The sequence below is a fragment of the Clytia hemisphaerica genome, unplaced genomic scaffold (genome assembly GCF_902728285.1).
Source record: "Clytia hemisphaerica strain Z4C2 unplaced genomic scaffold, Clytia hemisphaerica genome assembly, whole genome shotgun sequence".
NCBI classification, from domain to species: Eukaryota; Metazoa; Cnidaria; class Hydrozoa; order Leptothecata; family Clytiidae; genus Clytia; species Clytia hemisphaerica.
In genome coordinates, this window is record NW_027104248.1 from 897263 (window position 1) to 918441 (window position 21179).

Here is a 21179-nt window from a genome sequence, read left to right on the forward strand (position 1 = left end):
CGTAACGAATATAAAAAGTTGAACTTTCTTCAACTTTTTTTTTTGTTTGCGCAAAACTTTTTGATGACGTATATAATCTTTTCTTCAGGCAAAAAAGGTTAAGAAAAAAACTGTCGCCCAATTCGCACGAAAGTGGAGACCAGCCTTAAATGTCTCTAGGTAACTGGTGTGAAGTAATTAGTTATTCAAAAGATCGTTGTGTTCGCCAAAACAACTATTGTTCTAATGATTATGATATTTCTTTATAAGATGCTTTTGATGTCTTTTTAATCTTTGTGTAAACTTGCATATATGTTTTGAATATTTTCCAACTAAATTCAACCACAGCTTTTAAGACCCTCCCGGTACTCCGGAAACGTCCTGAGTTTTCCGGAGCAGCTAAAAAACACTATTTTTCTCTCCGGAAAGTTCCAGAGCTCTTCCGGTGCTTCCAGAGCAATTGATTTTTAACACATTCTAAAAAACCGCTTAAACATGGTTGCAAAAAATATGCAGATGTTTTACTAAAATACCTAACAGTCTTTGAAGATGATGGTTCAGCCATTAATGAAATTGAATTTGTCACATTATATTTGAAAGCATCACTGGTCGAAATATTGAAGAAATTAAAAAATGTGAGGTTTTCGGCTGATTTTTTTAAAATACGCGCATGCGCAGTTAGTTTTCACATGATTAGCGCAGCGAGCGCTATCGTAATTATATCGCCGATATCTTGCTGCGCCGGGCAGAACACCGGAATGTTCCGGAGTTATTCCAGTGCAGATCAATCGCCAAAAATCGTGCTCTGGAACACCGGAAGTGTTCCAGAGAATCTTCCAATGTTCCGAAGCACAAAAAAAACGTCACAAGGTTTTCGGAGCGTCGGGAGAGTCCTTGGCTTTTTTCGCTCCTGTATTTTTGCATACAATTCAAGATGGTGGATGGAAAGTCAAAAAGAAGGTCTATTCAATCTGCCTAGCCAAGGCTCAGGCAAGGGGAATTTGATGTTCTGTTTAATGTTGCGTTGCAAAAAATATTTGATGCAACAAAATTTCATTAATCATTATTCATTATTCCTACCTGGTGTTTCCCATCTCCAATGAAGTTGAATTCCCCAACGTGAAATCGAGCTGCTTTCACTTTCGGAATCAAAATGACATGCACAAAAATTCTAACGTCTAAAACGCGAATTTGTAAAACGCCCTTGTAGCCGCCCACTGCTTAAAAAAATGCCTGCCCCATTCGCGGATGTGATTGGAACCATGTTTTTTACTCGTGGCGCACATTTTGTTATAGCGAAGATGTTATTTTGATTCACTTTGAGTGTTTTGGATAGGAAAAGGAAAAGAAGAAATAATGAGTTTTTAAGAAATAATGAACTTTTTTGTGTGCGGCTCAAGAGCATGCGGGCGGTCGACGGTAAACAGAACATCAAATTCCCCTTGCCTCAGTATACAGTGCTGATGATTCCAAATAAGGATGAATTGCATATGCTGCTCTGCCACCCAATCTACTGATAGAAGATAGTTTGGACAGAAATTCTATGAATTTCTTCACTTGTACGTATGTAAATTCCATAAACCATACTACCGTGAGAGTGGGTAACTTGCATAGCCCTAAAATGAATGACCTGACTGGTCATCAAAACAAACTATATTCAGCTCCGTTTGTAGCTCTACTCTACCATTTTTGTTTTGATTTAACTTTGTATTTTAATGACTAGACGGGTCATTCATTCAGTTAGTCACACTAGGAAATCTAGCTTTCAGAAAAAAAAACATCAGTCATCTACAGGATACATTTCAACAACAAGGATGAGAGTTACCTTAATCAAGTTCGCAAGACAATATTAATTAAAACTTGAAAGTTGGAAACAAAATAAAACGTGCAGCAGCCAAAATCAACCAACCAAAATTTGTCATTCAATTCCCGAGACAGCGCTTCGATTTTTAAGGCCTTGTTTATACGCTAAAGTAAAAACAATTACGGACATGTAAATGGGTCATTGTTTGAGGTCCGGCAAAATTTCCGGGAGATAGCCTATCCGGTAGTGCGCGGATCTAGGTGGGTTCCGCCTCCCCCGTAGATCTTTTTCTTGGTAAGTTGATCTTCAAATTAGTTTTCAAGGTTGGCTTGGCTCAAATTTTTTCATCTATGGCTCAAATTTTAGGCAATTTCTCAAAGTTTTTGAAAATGTTAATTTCATTAAAAAGCGCCGGGTTATTTTTTCATGAATCCCTTTAGAAGTTTTGCGGTGCATTTTTTTGCTTGAGAGTCAAGTAAACGATATAGCGCTTTCGCAGCATTAATCTTTGATACGTATTTTGGCGGGACGCTAGTGTGGCTAACTGTCATTTGTGAGGCCAATCACAAATATCTTTGTTTCGCGTCGCCCGACCGAACTCTCGAAAATTGAGTACAATTGAGTCGGTGAGTCGGTAAATTTGTCGGACTTTTTCTCTCCTTCGTTCAAAAATTTTTTTATTGCCGATTTTTTGCGAGTGATATCTAGCTTATTCGCGGCATTTTGACTTTGTTTATCATTACATGTGTCATTTTCGGTCGGAGGTCACAGTAATCAAAGGTCATAATTTGAAACCACCCATAACACGCGGTTGTTTTGGCTGCAGGCTGGCTGGCAGTTTCCTTCAAGAATACACTCCAAAAATGGATGATTGAGGTCAGAAAACCCGAAAGTTTTTACGACCGACCGACCGACAGACTCACTTTTTAGACCCAACGAGGACGCGAAATGAAGATATTTGTGATTGCCTCCATATGCAAGTTTACCCACTCTCACGGTATATCACTTAAAAAATACCGTCAACTGCTCTAACTTGGGACTATCTGACAAAACATGGGACGGCAATTCGGCCACCATTTCACCGAACCTCCAAAGTCATTTACTAGTCAGGTAACCAGATAGTGTCAATCGAACAACTTCGAACAAAAATTGCAATCGAACCAATCGAACGTAATCGAACGCGATCGAATAATTGTGATTCGATTGTCGAACGTAATTGAATCTCAATCTAACGGCCAATTCCTGGGTAATATTCGATTGTGCTCGATTGCGTTTGAGTAAGGTTAGATTGGTTCGATCGAGTTTGACTAATAGTTGACTATTCATTCATCAATATTACATTCGATTAATATTCGATTTCGTTCGATTACGATAACGTTCAATGAGTTTGATTGCGATTACATTAAATTCTAAGGTAATATTCGATTGCGATTCGATTGCGTTCGACAACGAATTGCAATTATTCGATTGTGTTCAATTGCGTTCAATTGATTCGGCATTCGAATCGTTCGATTGACACCGTCTGGAGGTAAGACAGTTGTTTTGGCAGTGTGGCAGGTGTGTGGCTGGTCAGAAGAAATTAAGGTGAGGGTGGAACGAGGGTAGAATAGGGAGAAAGATAGAAGACAAAAAAATCAGTTAAAACAATGCTGGTGATACCTCAATCTTCCCACTATCCCAGTCATCACAGAAATGCAGGATTCTATCATTAATTAAAACAGTCACAGTCAAACTTCTTGAACCAGGCAACAACCACACAGTCAAGTAGAATCCAGTGCGGACCCCGGCGGACGCGTCAGCTTTTGTTTATTGTTATGATTTCGTGTAACCTATCACGAAAGTCATTTCCCGCGCAAATAAAAATAACCGGATCCGGAAAATAGTTTAAAGCAGAAACCAAGGTGCCACGCCCACAGATATCTGTGGAGACACAAGGGCTAGATTTGCGGCTTTTATCAAAAAGTGAAGCTCATCTTTGGAAGGATTTCCTACCAGAGTCACGTGACTAAAATATGCAATTTCACCGGTTTGAGAGATGTGAAATAGCGTTTGCCGCCTACGTTTTTTGATCTCGCACTCCAAAAACAATTAAAATGCTAGATCCTATCCATCGGCACGAAATTTAAAAAGTCAAATTTTTGCTTCACTTTTTTTTGCTGGAGAAAGCTTAAAGTTGCAAATCTAGCCCTTCGGGCTTAGATATCTGTGGCCACGCCCCTGAAGAACTTAAAGGGGGAGGTGGGAGTGGGTAGTGGTTTACTCTTGACTCTTTCACCCGTTTTTTATGTATCTTATATACCTTGCCCATCATTGTCTGAGAAAAGCAATTTTTTTATTTTTTCGAGGGTAAAAATACGAGTTAGGAGTTTTCTTTCGTGTATTCGACGATTCGATCTAACTCGCCTTTTACGGTCGTGACGTCATCGGATCATAAGGATCCGAATGTCAATCAAATTATTCGATTGTATTATTATTGTTTTGAACAGTTCAGTCACGCCCGACTGATCACAAACTGGAGAAGACAAACAAGCTGGCGGATTCATGCATGATCAGTAGACCATAAGATTTTTAAAAAATGGAAATTTTCAAACATCATCGATCACTGTTTGAAATAGAAAGTGTTGATAAACATGTAGTTTCCACGAACTCGGAAGCAATTAGCTCGTCTACAGATCTTGATATCAGCCAAACTTTGCAGGATGAAGCTGCTGCATTGCAAAGTGAACCCAAAACAATCACAAAGAATGAAGATGGCAACACTCAAAGTTGCAGTCAAAAGTCAGGTATAAACTTTTCAGTCATGTTTAACTTATCATACTAAAAACCTTGCTGTATATCTTACCGTGAGATCGGGTAACTTGCATCAGTGGAGGCTAACATGCATAGCCCTCAAATGAAGGACTCGTCTGGTCATTTAAAAATACAAAGTTAAATCAAAACAAAAATCGTAGAGTAAAGCTGCGAGCGGAGCTGAATATAGTTTATTTTAATGACCAGCCAGGTCACTCATTTTAGGGCTATGCATGTTAGCGTCCACTGATGCAAGTTACCCACTCTCACGGTAGTATACTAAAGACATAATATTGTTATGATGGGGTACCCAGTGTGTCAGCGTGAGTCCAGGCGTAGTTAATCGATATAATCGATAATCTTGAGTAATCGATAAATAATCGATAAGTAATCGAATGGATTAGACAGTCAGGCACATCCTGGCAAATGAACGGGTATTTTTCACTTGCGACCATTGGCAAATGAACGGGGTCGAAAACGAAAGTGACGTAATAGCGCCGAATACCCAGTTTAATTGAACCGGGTTGGAAATATTTTGCTTCATTTCAAAGAACTGCATAGATGAAATTTTTTTTCCATGGGTCAATTTTGTCTTCGAAGATTGAAGAAACTTTTAACGAAAAAATAAAGTTCCCAGTTTTCTTCCTTTTTTCCCTTTTTCAGTTTGAAGTTCATTTTTATTCATTTTCACACTTTTAGCCTGAGACGTCCTATCTCATTTACACTGGGTGACGAATACCCCATGCAAATGCTCACCCCGTTCATTTGCCAGGATGTGCCTGACTGTTAGATATAGATTAACCAATAGAATCGATAGGTAATCAGACCTTCAAAAAATCTTGAGTATCGATCAGCGATCGATTATTTCCAAGTTATCGATTACTTATCGATCACATATCGACTACATACAACCTATTGATTACTTATCAATCATGTATCGATTGTTAACAATCATCAATTACTCATTGTTCATGCATTGATTACTTATCGACTTATCAATTATTTACTTATCTTCGATCACGTATCGTTATCGATTAAATATTATATCGATCGTGACCGACTATTGATTACATTACCGACCCTTTTTATGCCGACCCTAATTCCACCAACGAGCCCAAAAATAACGCTAGTAAGGTCCAGCGTAAAAAGGGCCAAGATAAGGTATTTAATGAAGTAAAGAAAATTTCTGGAATTCGCCAAATCTCATACCAATCGTATTACTTTGAATAAACGCCCGCTTTCGAATTGATAATGCTCCTCCAAAAAGGCAAACCATTCAATAACGCCCCTTCTCTAAATAAAACGGTAACTTTGTTTTTTTTTAACTTTTTTTTGTTCAGCCTTTCAGAGGGTTTGAGAATGCTTCAGCCGGAATTTACCGTATGCTTATAAAAAAAGTGAGTGTAGTTGCTTTTTGTAGGCCCTATGCTACCAGGGGATTGGATTCAATTCAAAAGTACATCCCAATTGAGATCAGCGAAAAATGTTGCTTTTAATTTCGCGAAAATGGCGAAAATTTGAGAAATCGAGAAATTTAATCTCGCGAAAATGGCGAAAGTTAATCCAATTAAAGTACCACTCCCTAAAATCTGAGAAATAATCAATCACGAATCGATAGTTGATCGATTAACTATTTGATCGATGATTAATCAATTTTTGATCGATATGTAATCGATCAAAAGCTGTGATCGATAGCCGATCAATTTTAAATCGATACTTAATTTAATTGAAGTATAATCGATCTATAATCGATAAACAATCGATGACAAAATTGATCGATAAATAATCAAGCTTTGAAAAAATCTTAAGTATCGATTACCTTTCGATTTTATCGGTTAATCGATATCTAATCCGGATCGATTACTTATCGATTATTTATCGATTACTCAAAATTATCGATTATATCGATTAACTACGCCTGGCTTAGTTTATAAAGATTCCTGTTTATTTATATCGACAGTTTATTTTGCTGGGATTTCTTTTTGCTAATAGTCCAGACGGTACTAATCGAACGTTCGATTGTGATCGAAGTAATCAATAATGATCAATAATAATTGAAGGTGATCAGTGACCACTTATCGATTCTATCGGTGATCGAATACTCACTCAACTCCAAATCATGGCATTTTCTTCGACCATTTTGATTTGTTCGATCGTTTTGATTACTGTTCAATTACTTTCAATCACTTTCAATCATATTGAATACTTCCGATCATATTGTGTCGGATATGTTTCCTGTAGCAAAGCGATGGAATCTGAAACCGAGTTTATCTTGTCCAATAAATTTTGAGACTGAGTTTATTTCCTCCAATAAAAAAACACGCAATTTACACGCGAAAACCACTTTTGCTTTCTCTGACCAATCAAAATGCGCGATATGGGTTATTTGAGGAAACCCAGGGCAAGCACACTCAAAAATGGCAGGGAAGTACTGAACAGTTACATCATTATGCCAAAACATTTTGTTCAACCACCTTCACTTCAAGATAGGCCACCATATAATGAACTTCTTTTTATAGGATGAACCATATTCATATGGCTTTCAGCCTTGCACTCCATCGCAAAGGCTTTCAATTTTAATGACTTTTTTGACTAATGACAAGTTAAAAATTTTCAATTTTTTTTATATTTAAGTATTAAAAAGGCATGCATTCAAATTATAAAGGTTTAAATTTTTTCTCTGGGCTATTTATTAAAATATATCAAATAGGCTCTGTGATGGAGTGTACACATGAATATGGTACATCCCTTAAAGGAAGTTCATTCTGTGATGGCCTCTCTTAGAGTGAGGATGGCTGAACAAAATGTTTTGGTCATATCAGGGGGGGGGCACGCAGTTACTACAAGACAGTATGACACTTACTACCGTGGTGGTACTGTATTCAGAAATTATGAAAACAGTTACTACACAATGTAGTAACTGCTTTTTGGGGGTGGTGCCAAACACTAAAACTAGTACTTTTGGTGTAGTAAGTGCTTATATTTAATTCTTTTTAAAGAACTTTCAAAAATTTTCACAAAAAATGAATTTTTTTGTGAAAAAATTCTTTGTTAAAAAAAATATTTTAAAATAAATGGACGAAAAAAAATTTGAAATTTTTCTCAGATCCAACTTTGAAATTATGCTTTCCCTAATTATCATTGAAATGCTCTCAACAGCTGTTAACCAAGCAAATTAAAAGAAAATCTAGCACAAAAATGGCTTTAGGTTGAAAAATAATCGTAATTTAGGGTAATTTCGAGCATGTTTTTGATGATATCACTCAAAAACAGGGGTGGTACCTGGTAATCTTTTCTGAAAACAGTTACTACCAAGGTGTAGTAACTGCAAAGGGTGGTGGTCCTGAAAAAAAAGTGTTGAAAAAGCACTTACTACACATCATGTCTTGTAGTAACTGCGTGCCCCCCTGGGTCATATTGATGTATATAACTGCTGAAGGTGATTCTTATGGCTTCTTTTTGTGGTTTGGTTTTAGGTCAATGTTTTTGGTTTTTCCAAGGTATCTAGATGTAATCAATCAACTGGTTATCGAAGTAATCAATTGGTTATCGAAAGTAATCAATAACAATCAAAGTACTCAAACGATTACCGAGTCTTCGAAGGGTTGTTAAGAAAGTGATCGAAGACTCATCACAATTTTTTTGAAATTTTGATACTTGAAATTTGATTATTAATCGATAAATGGTTGTTCGATTACTTCGATCATAATAATCGAATGTATCGATTAGTACCGTCTGGAATAGTCACTATCGAAGGGAGTACAAAACACTTATTTGATTTATTCTCTTTGATTTAGTGGCTTACTGGTCATGTGGCTTACCCTACCTAGAAATTTTGAAGGCTGAGTTCTCAATAATAGAAACAGTCAGAAATATACTTTCTTTTCAGCATTGCCAGCAAAGGGCTAATTTTTCATTAGATGCACTGATTTGTGGCTTAGAGTTTGTTAAGTGGGCAAAAATGTGGCTTACACAAGGGAAATATAGGTGAAAAGGTGAATTTAGGTGAATATGTAGGTGAAATATCTGGAAATAAAGGTGAAATTTTATGTCTCATATTTTCAGTGTTTTTTCCAAGCACCCAAATGCCCCCGTTAGACGGTGGCATTAAACTCAATTCAAATTGAGTTCATTGATAAATTCTATAATTTTAACCGTTTTAAAGTGCTAGTTAATGGTTAAGACAAAAATAGGCTCAGCTTTCTGTGAACCCCCCACCAGGGCTAGCCCTGGACCCACAGGGGGCTCAAGGCGCCCCCAGCCTCTGATATCGCGGCTTACGCCTTTGTTAAAAACTCAATTTGAAAGTACAAACGGAGGCATTGCTTGGTGCTTCATTAAAGTATAACACCAGTAGGTGTAAAAAATTACAAAAAATTTGTTGTAAAAGTACAATTTTGTGGCTTACAAAGTCACATTAAAAATTATCGAAAAGTAAGCCACAAAAAAACTACATTTTAAAACAGCTAGAAAGTATGTACATTTAACATCTTTTTAAAAATTCAACCTTTCCTCTGTCAAATTAAGAAAGTCCCATTCTAAGATGGCTTATCTAATTTGTGTGGCTTACATTACTAAAAAAGATACGAATTTTGAGTTGAAGCCACATTTTTAGCCCAATTAACAAAGAAAAAAACTTTATTCATAATGTCTTAGTATTTCCCACAACATTGTAAAATTTCAAGACTTATCGATTAAGACTTCATCAGCTATGACAAAAAGTTGTTTTTGGGCATTTTTCAAAATGTCACACTATTTTTGATTGGGATCAGCTATAGAAGACTTACGTCGCATTAGATTCCCAAACTTCTCAAAGGGATTTGAGCCAAGGCCCTCAGTTAGAGATTGTGTTATGCTTTTCTAGATCTCTAGACACAGGTGTCTTAGTCGAGCAAGATAATTCCTATGTGGAAAAGGTTAATTTTCAAATCTTGTATTTTGCTAACATAACATTAAAAAAACAATTGCACAGGAGTAGCCCTCTGCTCTTACTGCTACCTTAATAAGGTAATTAACTTTGGCTAGAACTAATTTTGGTCTGGAGCAAAAATCATAAAATTCATGAATTGAGGAACTTACTTTGGGAAGGGAGAATTTAACTTTTTTGCCCAAAAATGAGTGTTTTCATCGTTTTATCTCTAGGTCATGGAGGTGTCAATCAACTTGGTGGTGCCTTTGTCAACGGAAGACCTTTACCAGAGCGCATTCGGAAGAAGATAGTGGACCTTGCTCATCAAGGAGTTCGCCCTTGTGATATATCGAGACAATTACGCGTTTCTCATGGTTGTGTAAGTAAAATACTCGGACGTTATTACGAGACAGGTTCTATAAGACCTGGAGTTATTGGAGGAAGTAAACCCAAAGTTGCCACACCCTCAGTCGTTCAAAAGATATCAGAATATAAACTGAATAACCCTTCAATGTTTGCATGGGAAATTCGAGAAAAGTTATTGAGTGACCTGATATGTGACAATGAAACTGTTCCCAGTGTAAGCTCTATAAACCGTATAGTTCGAAACAGGCTTGCTTCAGGTAGTCTTTCCAAAGAACCAACAGAAGAGGAGATAGACACATCAACCAACGAAATCATCAAAGAAGAAGAACCCACTAATGAGAATCCTGTTTTTCAAGGTGCAATCCCGATTCCTATCGGAGCTTTACCGGCAAATCTGAACTCGTTGAATAAGTTACCACACACACCATACTCCGTGAATGGGATCCTCGGGATAGCTGTTCAACAACCAAACGGAACTGTCATTATGTGTCCACCTGAATATTTTGCAGCACACCAAGTTCAAGGGGCCACTGACTTGTCACCCACTGAACATACCAATGGAATGGCAATCCAAGTGGTGAACGAAGCTGAAGATTCTCACACTATGGCTGACACACCTAATTTAGCTGCTGCACAATGTGATTTTTTAGTTTAATTTTTCGATTTTTTCTCTTTCGAACCCCTTGAAAACTATCAAAAGGCAGCCTACCTAGATTACTATTGGAGAGCTCCATGGAAGTGTCAACCTCTACGGAATCTGTCTTTCTTTCATTACTTTTGATAGAAACATCCATTTAAAATTAAATTTGGTGACAAGTTTAGCACTTTATTCTGCCAAATGCCAAATATTTTTCTTGATGTTCAAAAATATTAAATATGAAAAAATGGTAAAAGACAAAACTGACGGATTTACCCAACAATATTGTGAGGGCATTGCTGTTAAAAATGGTTGTCTTTTGGTCATGAAGTTTAAAAATCGCACGTAAGGCCATAATTTTGGAAATTATAATGAACATGACATATCGACTCTTTATCTGTTGATCTTAAAGTAGACTGATTTTCTGTCAAATTCTTACATCATGATAGGAATTGTTCAAGAATAACTTCAGGGTTGTGTAAAACTTCTTGATTTTATCAGCCTTAATCTTCAAAATTTTCAGACTTAATACCGATCGGGTCAACGGAGGACAATCAGAACTTGGTGCAAATCAACTACCCTCCATCATTACCTTCTCTCGAAGCAGAAACTGTTGAGAAAGAACATCCCCTACCACAACCTCCGTCTTCACTTGTCGAAGACGTTTCCATTCCTCCAACCAAACTACACATCAATACAACCAGCATTGAGAATAAACTGAAGGAGAACATTGATAACAGTATCTCAGCCTCCAATAAAATCTTGATGAAGACAACACTGAACATCAACACAGACTCTCAAGAAGAGGAACCATTGCGTGTCCACCAATCACCTTCACCCACCACTAAATACATCTACACCAACCCATCACACCAAGAAGAGGAGAACTACGAAGCAAGACATCCACTGCAAATCCAACCAGCTTTCTTTCCCAACAGTCCTCAAACATCCCCGGTCTCTAAGCATTTCCTCGAACACGACCGCAAACCAGGTCGACGTTTAAGGACGTCTTTTTCCACCGAACAAAAACAAGCGTTAGAAGTGGCCTTCAAGAAAACACCGTACCCTGACGCCATCCAACGAGAACAACTGGCCACCAAAAATCAAATTCCGGAAGCCAGAGTACAGGTTGGTTAGGTTTTGTGTTTTTTAAGTGGAGTATCTCAATAAATATAGAAATAGTTTTGAAAATACGTTGAATGATTCGATCTTCTAATCAAAAGGATTGTAATCGAATGAAATTCCAAGCCTTTCAAACAAACAATCTTTCCTTAATCCTACAATAGAATAACAAATAAAATTATCTTCGTTTTTAAGGTTTGGTTTTCGAATAAAAGAGCCAAGCATCGGCGGCTGGACAAAAACTTCGACTTGCTGAAACCATCTAAGAGAAGAAATTCCAAAAGCATCGAATCTCCATTATCTCCACCATATCATCCACACATGACACCAACATACGTTCCTTTATCACAACAACATTCACAAATCTTTCATCCATCTCTTATCCCCATCATACCAGCAGCAGGCCAACAAATCGCTCTCATTTCGCCATCACATCTTTATAACAGTGTCCCTCCATCGTCGAAGGAATCTGTTGAAGAACATTCGAAGAAAACGAACGAGCCAACGCCAGTAGCAACAGCCAATGAACATTCCCCTAAAAATATAACATACATTACTGCACCTACATTGAATTCTGAACAGCCAACAATGATACCGATTGGGGCGGTTCACCACCGCACACACACGGAAGAAGCGATGGAAGAAATGCCGCAAAGTAAGCCACCACACAACCAACAGTTGGTATATTACGTCATCCAACCTGCACTCACTGAGAATCCGCCTCTTTACGGATCTCCTTACCATCGTCTCTGTCCTCCTTCTCCTTCCAACGAATATGAACATGAAAGTCGAACGTTCAAAGATGAGGAGGTTTCTGATGTTGTCCAAATAAGAGAACAAAAAACTTCTTATACTTCTCTTAGAGATCTCGTTGGCACTTAGATATATCACTAACATTGGTGCTTTTTCAATGAATCAGCTAAATTTCATAGAAGTCTAACGTCAGTCTATTCTGAGAGAAATTTCTTAGATTGAAAGTCTTAAATGTTCTTAGATTTTGGGCTTTTTGTTCGTCTTAGACTTTAGTGGGAAATAATTTTATGTCATAGTGTAAAAATGTTTTTCTGTTTAGTTAGCCAGTTTGAAAGTCATTCGAAGTAACATTTTGTTGGTTTTCTGCTCCTCAGGACCTGAACAGACTAATCTTGACACGACTGACGACTCACCATTGACAATAACAAATGCTAACTTACATTCTAACAACCTCACTAACAACACTGAAACTGAAGAATCCAAACATGTTCTTCCTTCCATGAAAGTTTTGACAAGATACAACGATCGTCACCATCCATCACTTTCTCATTCTTTCATCCCACCCGAACAATGGTTGAAAAATTCGGCTGCTATCGCTCTTGGCGGTCGAGCTTCATGGTAAGTAAACACCTTTTTACGAGCGATTCTTGCTTGCATTGAAGTATTCAAACATTTAGAAAAGAAATGAGATCGTACACAATACTTTACAGAAACTAATTCGGGAGGTTAGTTTTAACAACCAGCAAAAGTCCTACTTTAATCGGGTTAAATATTGCGAGATTAAATTTCGCGATCGAAAAAAATCGCAAAATTTTCTGGGTTTAATTTCACAGGTCAGAGTTTTGAAAAATTTCGCGTGGATTTAATTTCGCGAATAAGCCTGAAAACAGATGAAAAATGTTTCGCTTCAAATGGAGACTTTGAACTGGTTTCTCCGCCAAAATTGCGATTTTAAAAATTTTGCAGTAAAAAAAAATTCGCGACATCGCGAAATTTAATCTCGCGAAAGTTAATCCGATTAAAGTAGAAAATTTGACGAGTGATTTTGCCTTTGATGAATATTTGGCTAAATTCCCCAAAATCATTAAAATCAAATCACTTAATAATAAACAACCTCTGTCTGAAGGTGGGAGGGAAATATATGTTTGCGTCGTTTCTAAACCAGAAAAGCGCAAAAGCCTTGAGATATCTAACGTTTCGAAGGTTTTTGTTTTTTGGGGGTGTCAAGAAAGGGGAACAGACGTCTTTCTGCATTTCGAACTTATTGCTTGTACGATCAGAAACATCAGGTGATATGCGATAAATTGATTGGAGTTTTATTTTATTTTTTTCAGGACATCTCCCTTGACACCGTCACCTCCTCCGTTACATGTTGTCTCATCTTCTGGACAATGATGATGATTTTCTGGGAAACTTTGCTGTGCAAATATACCAATGCGGTGAAATCACCATCATTGTGACAATTAACGATTACTAACAACACAAATTAACTACTTTACAATAACATCATTTACATTTACATCTACTTGCTTGTTGGAATCTTTAAGAGTAGTAGGAGGTAACAGGGCACTTTTTAAAGTTCTGAAATGAGTCCACTCAGCAGGTTGTCAATGACGTGTCTAAGGATATTTTTGGCATAATAGGCTTTAGATATTAGATATTCGATTATATTTAGAGATTTTGGGAATTTTTACGATTGTGATCGTGACGAGAGTAAAATAATTTTTGTAGGCCCTGTTGGTACTTGTTCCCAAAGTGTACACAAGCATTTATTATCCGGCTTGGTATTCTGCCTGAAAAGGTACAAAAAGAAAGAGCTAGAGGGCTTTTTAGAAATAAGATCATAAATCTTTTTTGAAAATCAGAGATCCTCGAGCCTCCATAATAGTTAACTCCTTTGCGAACAAAGCTAGAGCATTATTTGTTTTTTGAAACAATGGAGGAGGGACAATTTTTTCTCTCCACCGGTCACTTTAGTCGGTTATCTAGTGTCTATAATAATTCCTTGGTGTATTTTTAGGAATATTTTGGTTCGTTTGTCTTTTGGGACTGGTGGACGGGTTCTTCACCAAAGTTAAGTGCTGAGCGCTGATTATCTTCAAAAGTATATTCAGCATTCCACATTTCAACTCTTGTATTATTAAACCTATGAACTTCTACAAAACCAAACGGTGTGACGTGACGACTGACGACTTTTCGTTATCGTCCCCTGAAATTAGTAGATTTCATGTTCAATGTCCTTTTCATCATACGCAGAGTACAGAATAGAATATTTTTTATTAATTTTTCTAGTTTTTTTTTTGGAATTGTAAAAAATTATCTATATGGATGTTAAAATTTCTTTTAGAGACGAGTTTTTATATATAAATAGTATAATTTCGTTATTTTTGGTATGGACTTTTTATCCATAATTTTTTGGAGCAAATTTTGGGAATATTTAAAATGGAATTAATCAATGAATTTATTCTTTCAATTTTCTTGTGATCTCACGCTAAACTTCCGATATGACTGTAGCAATACACCTCATCGGAAATTCCACCTCCTCGCGTTGTTGCTACGCAACACTTTTTGGGAAGTAAACAAAGCGCGATATTGCTGTTTTCAGGCAAAAAGCCTTACAAAACACCCAAAATATTGATGCCAAAAGGGCCTCCAAATCAACTGAAGAACCACCGAAGTTGTTGTTTTTCTCTTTCTTATAGCTTCTGCTAGCATCTTGAAAGCTTGTTTGTTTTTTTCAAATTCACTGAAATGAGGTGTACTTTTAGGAACATATAAGCAAGCCAGATATAAGCAAATGAGTTCTTGTTTTACGCGGGAACTTTTAGCGCTACTCGCGCTACCATTTATGTTTACCTCCCAATTTCAACGGATCCATTTTAGCGCGATTGTTTTTGTGGAATTTCCGATGAGGTGTATTAACTTATTTAGATGAATCTATTCTTGGTATAAATTCTTCCCTCCCAATATTATTTTCGACTATCCTAGTATTATTCAAATTTTAAAAGACTATTCGAAACCTTAAAATTTATTTTTGCCCTCAACACTAAAATTTTGAGCGTCAATTTTTGTCACTAAATCATTTGAAAAAAGTATTCCCATTGAGATACAATAAATTCAAAATCGGCAAAGCAAATGTGACAAGAATGCAACATTCGCATTTGTAATTTTACCAGGGTCTGAGACAGCCAATTTGTAAATAACCCTAAGTCCTACAGGGAGGTCGGTACTAAAATCTCGGATAGATGAGTACTAAAAGGATTTTCGAAAATTTCTTGCATATATACCACTACCCCATTTTAGAGAAGTGTTGTTTTAGTACCAATGTACTAATTTTTTTTAGGGACGTTTGGACGCAGAAACCACCCAATTTTTTTTTGTTTTTTTGGACAAATTTAGTCATTTCGGGATTATTTTTTCTCAACAGTGCTGATTATTGCAGTTTTTGAATTGAGCAAACATTAAAGACATTTGACCAAAATGCAAAAATAATTGAAGCAATTTTGATTTTGTTTTGAAAAATTGCAAAAATTCTGAAAAAGTCGCTAAATATTCTGTAAAAGATTCCTAAAATTATTAAAATCACTAATTTTAGTACCAATATACTAAAAAATTTTGGTCTGGATACCACCTTTTTGGTATTTTAGTACCCTGTGGTAAAAGAATTTTAAAAGACATCACGATGTCCTAGATTTAGTATCAATCCTCCCCCTGACTCCTATGAAGTCGGAAACTTCCAAAATAAACATTTTTTTCTGATACATTAGTTATGAATTACAGATAGCATTCAAAATCTCTACAATTTCAGTGATGCCTTATGGTAACAATGCGATTACCTTCTTAACTCTCACTTGATAGAATGTGCAATTCCGAATATCAAAATTCCTCTGCAATTTATTGAAAATGTTCCTTAAATAAAATAAGGCAAACCCAATTGGCTAAAAATGTCCGAGATAATGAAATAGTCAGTGGTGAAAGTGAAAAATTGTGTGCGTTGACCTGAACAAAAATTGTTTAGCAATGACCTGTGCAATAACGTGTAAGATCTTATCATTTTTTGAACCGACTAAAAATTCTTTCAATGGATTAAAACATAAAACCAGTCTGACCTCGTTCAATTTATTATGTAATTCTTCCGGACAAAATAATTAGTGAGAGATATTAAGACGATACAACAATCATTTGGGTAGATAAAATAATAAGATACTGTAATAATTCCAAAATATTTCTAAAGTTTATAAAATTTTACATTAAATTTATGATTCAAATATTTATACTAAAGTCCGCACGATTCCTGGTTGATTGAAGCTCAAGGGAAGAGCTAAGAGTAGAAACAAGAGACTCTTTTAGAATGTAAGAAAACTTTTTCGACTTATAAACTTTAGTCATTTTTGTTTAACACGATTCTACAATAAATAATGAAAGTTAGAGGCGTTGAAATTCTTTGACGCAAAATAAAGTTAAAAGTGTCACTCCCAGTGCAAGTAGATCAGGAAATTCATGATACAGGGGTGGTAATGTGATGGAACAGTTTTCAAGATTCACCAAAAGACCTCCTTTACGTGCTTTGTGATACAGGACGTGAACTTTATTGTGGTGGTCGTACAAACGCTGCCAAGTTGGATTGCGATCCGAAATATTCATAAACAAAACACCAGCTGGCGTGACTTCGTGTGATTTCATATCTTGAAAGACTTTAAGTAAACCCCATTCGTAATTTGTGCCACGTATAACGAACACCATCTCGTTGAGATCTCGAAGGATACAGCAATGTTCTGGCGCCCCAACTTGATCGGCAGTGGGGAGGGTTTCTTTGCCAACGGTGTAGGACGAAGCTACCATACGGTCTTCGAAATCCATCACCTCTACGGAGGAGAAATCACCGTGTCTCGATTGTAGAATTCGGCAACGGAAAGCCGGTTTCCCATGCGTGTCCTTCATGATGAGATTCATATAATCGGCAGGGCAGTCGTGAACTTTGGTTGCGTAGGGAACCATTACTAACGGGTTTTTGATGACGTCACAATAGTGATTAGTGGAAGCAAGATGGTGTTTATCTTTACCGAAAGTGTATTTGATGATACCGAGGCTTGGTTTCAAGGTTGCGAAACTGATCCATCCGTTGATCTCCGGTTTCAAAGCACGGTGTGTCTCACTATCCATGGGTAACCTGAAAGTGATTTTGAATTGCTCGCCTTCTTTGTACGCTTGACCATTCGGAAAACTGAACTGTGTAGAATAACAATTCCTTGTTTTGGGATGGATAGCACTTGAGCGGTCTGTTTCGTTCTCGATCAACGCAATCTGCAGGATGCCGTATTTTTCTTCATCAAATTGAAATCGAAAATCTTGATCCTCTTGCGTATTGTTGAAGGTTTTTAATAAAATGTTCCCTTTGCTTTTGATTTCGAAGCTCAGTAGATTGACATCTTGTCGCGACGTTGGAGTTTTTCCATTGATGATCAATCTGTATTGGCGATCGGGGTCAAGTTCTTGCAATTTGACAGCTATTACCGACATGTTGTATACATTGCTTCCCATGTCCACCATCTTCTGGAAACCTACTCGCGCTTGAAGGTCTGTTTGCTCACCACGATACATGGCCCCATAAACGATCTGACTCTGATTCGAATACATCGGTGGTAAAGGAAGACTCCCTCTCCTCTTTCGTCGAAAGGTCAAAGATTTTGATCGCATACTTTTGACAGACTTCACTGATTTGACAGAACCTCTCATCGCCAACGTGTTCATGTTGTGCGTCTCTTTCAAGAACTTCGAATCTCTGCGATAGTCAGACGGAAATAACTGGTGTGTCTTCCACATAAAAGAATTGTGATACGGGTATGCTGTTTTACGAAGGTCACCCGATAATGCACCTTCGATGTAAGTTTGAAGAGCTAATTCAAGGAATTTATCATCTTTGTAATGCGGTAATGACACCTGTCGGCAAAACTCTCGGTATTCTTTGACAGCGTTGATTAAATGACTGCTCAATTCTGATCGGTATGGTTTTGTGTCGCTTGGAATCCGATTGATATCAACGTAGAAGGGTTCGCCGTTCCGGTACATGTTGTTCCAGAGTTGTTCTGCTCGTTCATCACTGTCTCTTTCTTCTTTCGTCACAATCTCATGTCTGATCAACCGGTCTGTAAAAAATGAAAGTAATTCCTTGCTAATATAAGTAACACACCCCTGTGTCACAGACCCACTGGGACCCCAGCCCCACTGGAAAATTTGGCAAAAATTTCGTCCCCGGTGGGAAAATACCCTGAAGTTTCAGTCCCACCAGCAAATTGACTTTCAATTCATCCCCATTCGAAATTCAATGTTTAAAAATTGCACTCAAACCCCATCCCCACTGGACTTTTTAACCTTGGAACAATAGAATTTTATCCCCATTAGTATTTCAATAGGAGTTTTTATCCCCAGTGAGGAAAAAAGTTCCACAGGGGCTGTGAGTCAGTTAACAGTAGTTACAACAATTACAAACAATATTACAGGGTATTATTTTGGGCGAAAAAAAATACTCTGAAATTTGTGTAACGGTAATTATTCATTTTTCAACTGTGTGAAAAAACGGCCCCTGAGACAGGGCTGCGAAGATGCATCACTCAAAGCCAAAGCTCGGAAGAAATAATACTTACTGGCAATTGCAAAACAATCTCTTTCATAAGCCACTGGATTCAACATGTGAACAACCCAAATCAATTCAATATCCAGAGGTGCTATCAGAAACTCATTCTGGAAACTTCTGGCAAATGGGAGCCAGAACTGTTCATATCTGATGATAGATCTTTTAATGTTGTTCGGATGGTAGATACTTGGTGTGAAGTTCAACTGTTGGATGAACTCGTAGTGTTTTTTTGCTTCAGTGACCAGGTCGACTCCTGAGGGCGGTCCTGAACCCACGTTACCCATGACGCTTTATGTTGACACTAAAATAGAACAGGGGAAAGGAAAGTGTGTCATTTTGATTTGACCGTCTTTAAAACTTTCTCATGGATGTTAATGGAAGAAACCAGGACCAATCCTTGTTAAAATAATATCTGTGCTAAATACACCCCCTTCTCACAGAACCACTGGGACCCTTTCCTGCTGGAAAAATTGGCCTAAATATCGTCCCCAGTGGAAAATTTTACCACTGAAAATAATCAGATAAGTCAATCCCCACTGCAAAAAAATGCGCTATTTTTCCATGCCCACTGAATTTTCTGGCTCGAATACAATGAAATTCAAATCCCCAGCAATAAGAAACATGGGAATATCAATCCCCATCGAGTAAAAATGGTCCGTTATTTTATATTAAGGGCTGCCTTTGATGAATTACTCAAAATTCAAACGAACAGTACAAATTATCAGAATTCAAGTCAACATTTCAAAACACAGAACCATATTATGCCACAAACTACATCATCAACCTAACTAAAAAATATTTCATCACAGCACCTACATTTTACTAAAAAGAAAATAGACAGTGCCGTGTATAAAAAAAATGAATAAAAATCTTAGCAAGGCATGCAGCGACAAAAGATATGATACAAAAAGCCTCAGAGGATTATCCTGTTAAGCTGACCAACCCAGTAGAAAAATGTATGAATTCTGATATATCTTTGACCATAGAAAACAAAAATCTGGCTCAACATACACCACACAATCTCATCATCAACACGATGATAATAAACGCCTCCTCTTTCATATTTTGATGTGAAAGTTTTTTTTTTGACAAAAATTCAAGCATCAACACACTATTCCTTTCGCTTTTGTAAATGCTTTAAAAGTATGAATACTGAAAAGAATGCAAGGGTTATTAAGAAAATTAATAGATAAAGAAATTATATTCAGTAGAGAATGATAAGATAGGCACGCAAATAAGATTACATTAATAGCATTACTCATTTGAATAGCTTCTTTTGATTTTAGAATTGATGATTATGATCTCCTTGCTTTTTTCAATAGGGGGTTGAATTAATTTAGAAGCCTGGATTTCATATCCTACCGGAAAACTCGTTAGTCAGATATTCAGCAGACGCGAGGACGGTTGATGCTTTTTATAGACATAAGGAAATAGTTGTACTAAAAAAATTACTATACCTCATATAGGATAAAGATGACGCATTGTGTATAATCCTCGCCACATACCTCTCAGGTGCCTAATAAACGGGGGGATCTAATTGCCGGAAGTGAAAATTGCACCTCTAACTACTCCCTAAATAAGGTGATTATAGACTAAAACAGACTATTTAGAGCAAAATGAGGGACTCTTCCTCGCCACATTAGTCTAGTAAGCTAGACGACTAATTCAGACATAGTAGAAATATAGCAAAAAGTAATGAAGGGAAATGCTAAATCCCTTAGCAATAATCGTATTATGATATAGAACGCCTATACTACTGTATTACACGCATTATAAACGACTCCAATCTATCGCCATACACTCAGGCGCCTAATAAACGGGGGGACCTAATTGCTGGAAGAAGAAATTGAACACCTCTAACTACCCTAAATAAGGTAATCATAGACTAAAACAGACTATTTAGAGCAAAATAAGGGGCTCTTCTTTTGACAGCTTAAAAAATATTTTCGAAGATTGATAAATGGGCGGGGAGATCCGTTTTTGAGGCGCTTAAGACACCCCCTTCTCTACCCACTTGAAAAGTTGGCCAAAATGTCGTCCCCAGTAATAAATTATACTTTAATTTTTGTCCCGACCGAAAATAATCAGATAAGCAAATCCTCACTGTACAATATTGTTCTATTTTTTCCATCCCCACTTGAATTTTCTAGCTCAAAAACAATGGGATTCAAATCCCCAGCCATAG

General features: G+C 37.0%; 2 protein-coding genes across 3 annotated transcripts; one reads left to right on the top strand and one right to left on the bottom strand.

Annotated features, from left to right (window-relative positions):
* Nucleotides 1-4273: 4273 nt before the first annotated feature.
* LOC136816490 (paired box protein Pax-6-like) lies at nucleotides 4274-14816 on the top strand. Of its 2 annotated transcripts, XM_067072826.1 has the most exons (6): nucleotides 4274-4566; nucleotides 9716-10486; nucleotides 11009-11613; nucleotides 11803-12262; nucleotides 12735-12978; nucleotides 13695-14816. In XM_067072826.1, exons 1-6 carry the CDS (start codon nucleotides 4359-4361, stop codon nucleotides 13753-13755), a joined length of 2349 nt encoding a protein of 782 aa, XP_066928927.1. In that variant the 5' UTR covers nucleotides 4274-4358; the 3' UTR covers nucleotides 13756-14816. The 2 variants fall into 2 exon arrangements, with proteins under 2 accessions (XP_066928927.1, XP_066928929.1); XM_067072828.1 differs by lacking the exon at nucleotides 13695-14816 and having other exon boundaries at nucleotides 11803-12417; nucleotides 12735-12867.
* A 1657-nt stretch (nucleotides 14817-16473) lies between these two features.
* Nucleotides 16474-19339, bottom strand: LOC136816491 (uncharacterized). Its single transcript, XM_067072829.1, has 2 exons — nucleotides 19005-19339; nucleotides 16474-18506 (listed from the first exon to the last, which is right to left on the bottom strand). The coding sequence occupies exons 1-2, from the start codon at nucleotides 19276-19278 to the stop codon at nucleotides 16786-16788; spliced, it is 1995 nt and encodes a 664-aa protein (XP_066928930.1). The 5' UTR covers nucleotides 19279-19339; the 3' UTR covers nucleotides 16474-16785.
* Nucleotides 19340-21179: the final 1840 nt, after the last annotated feature.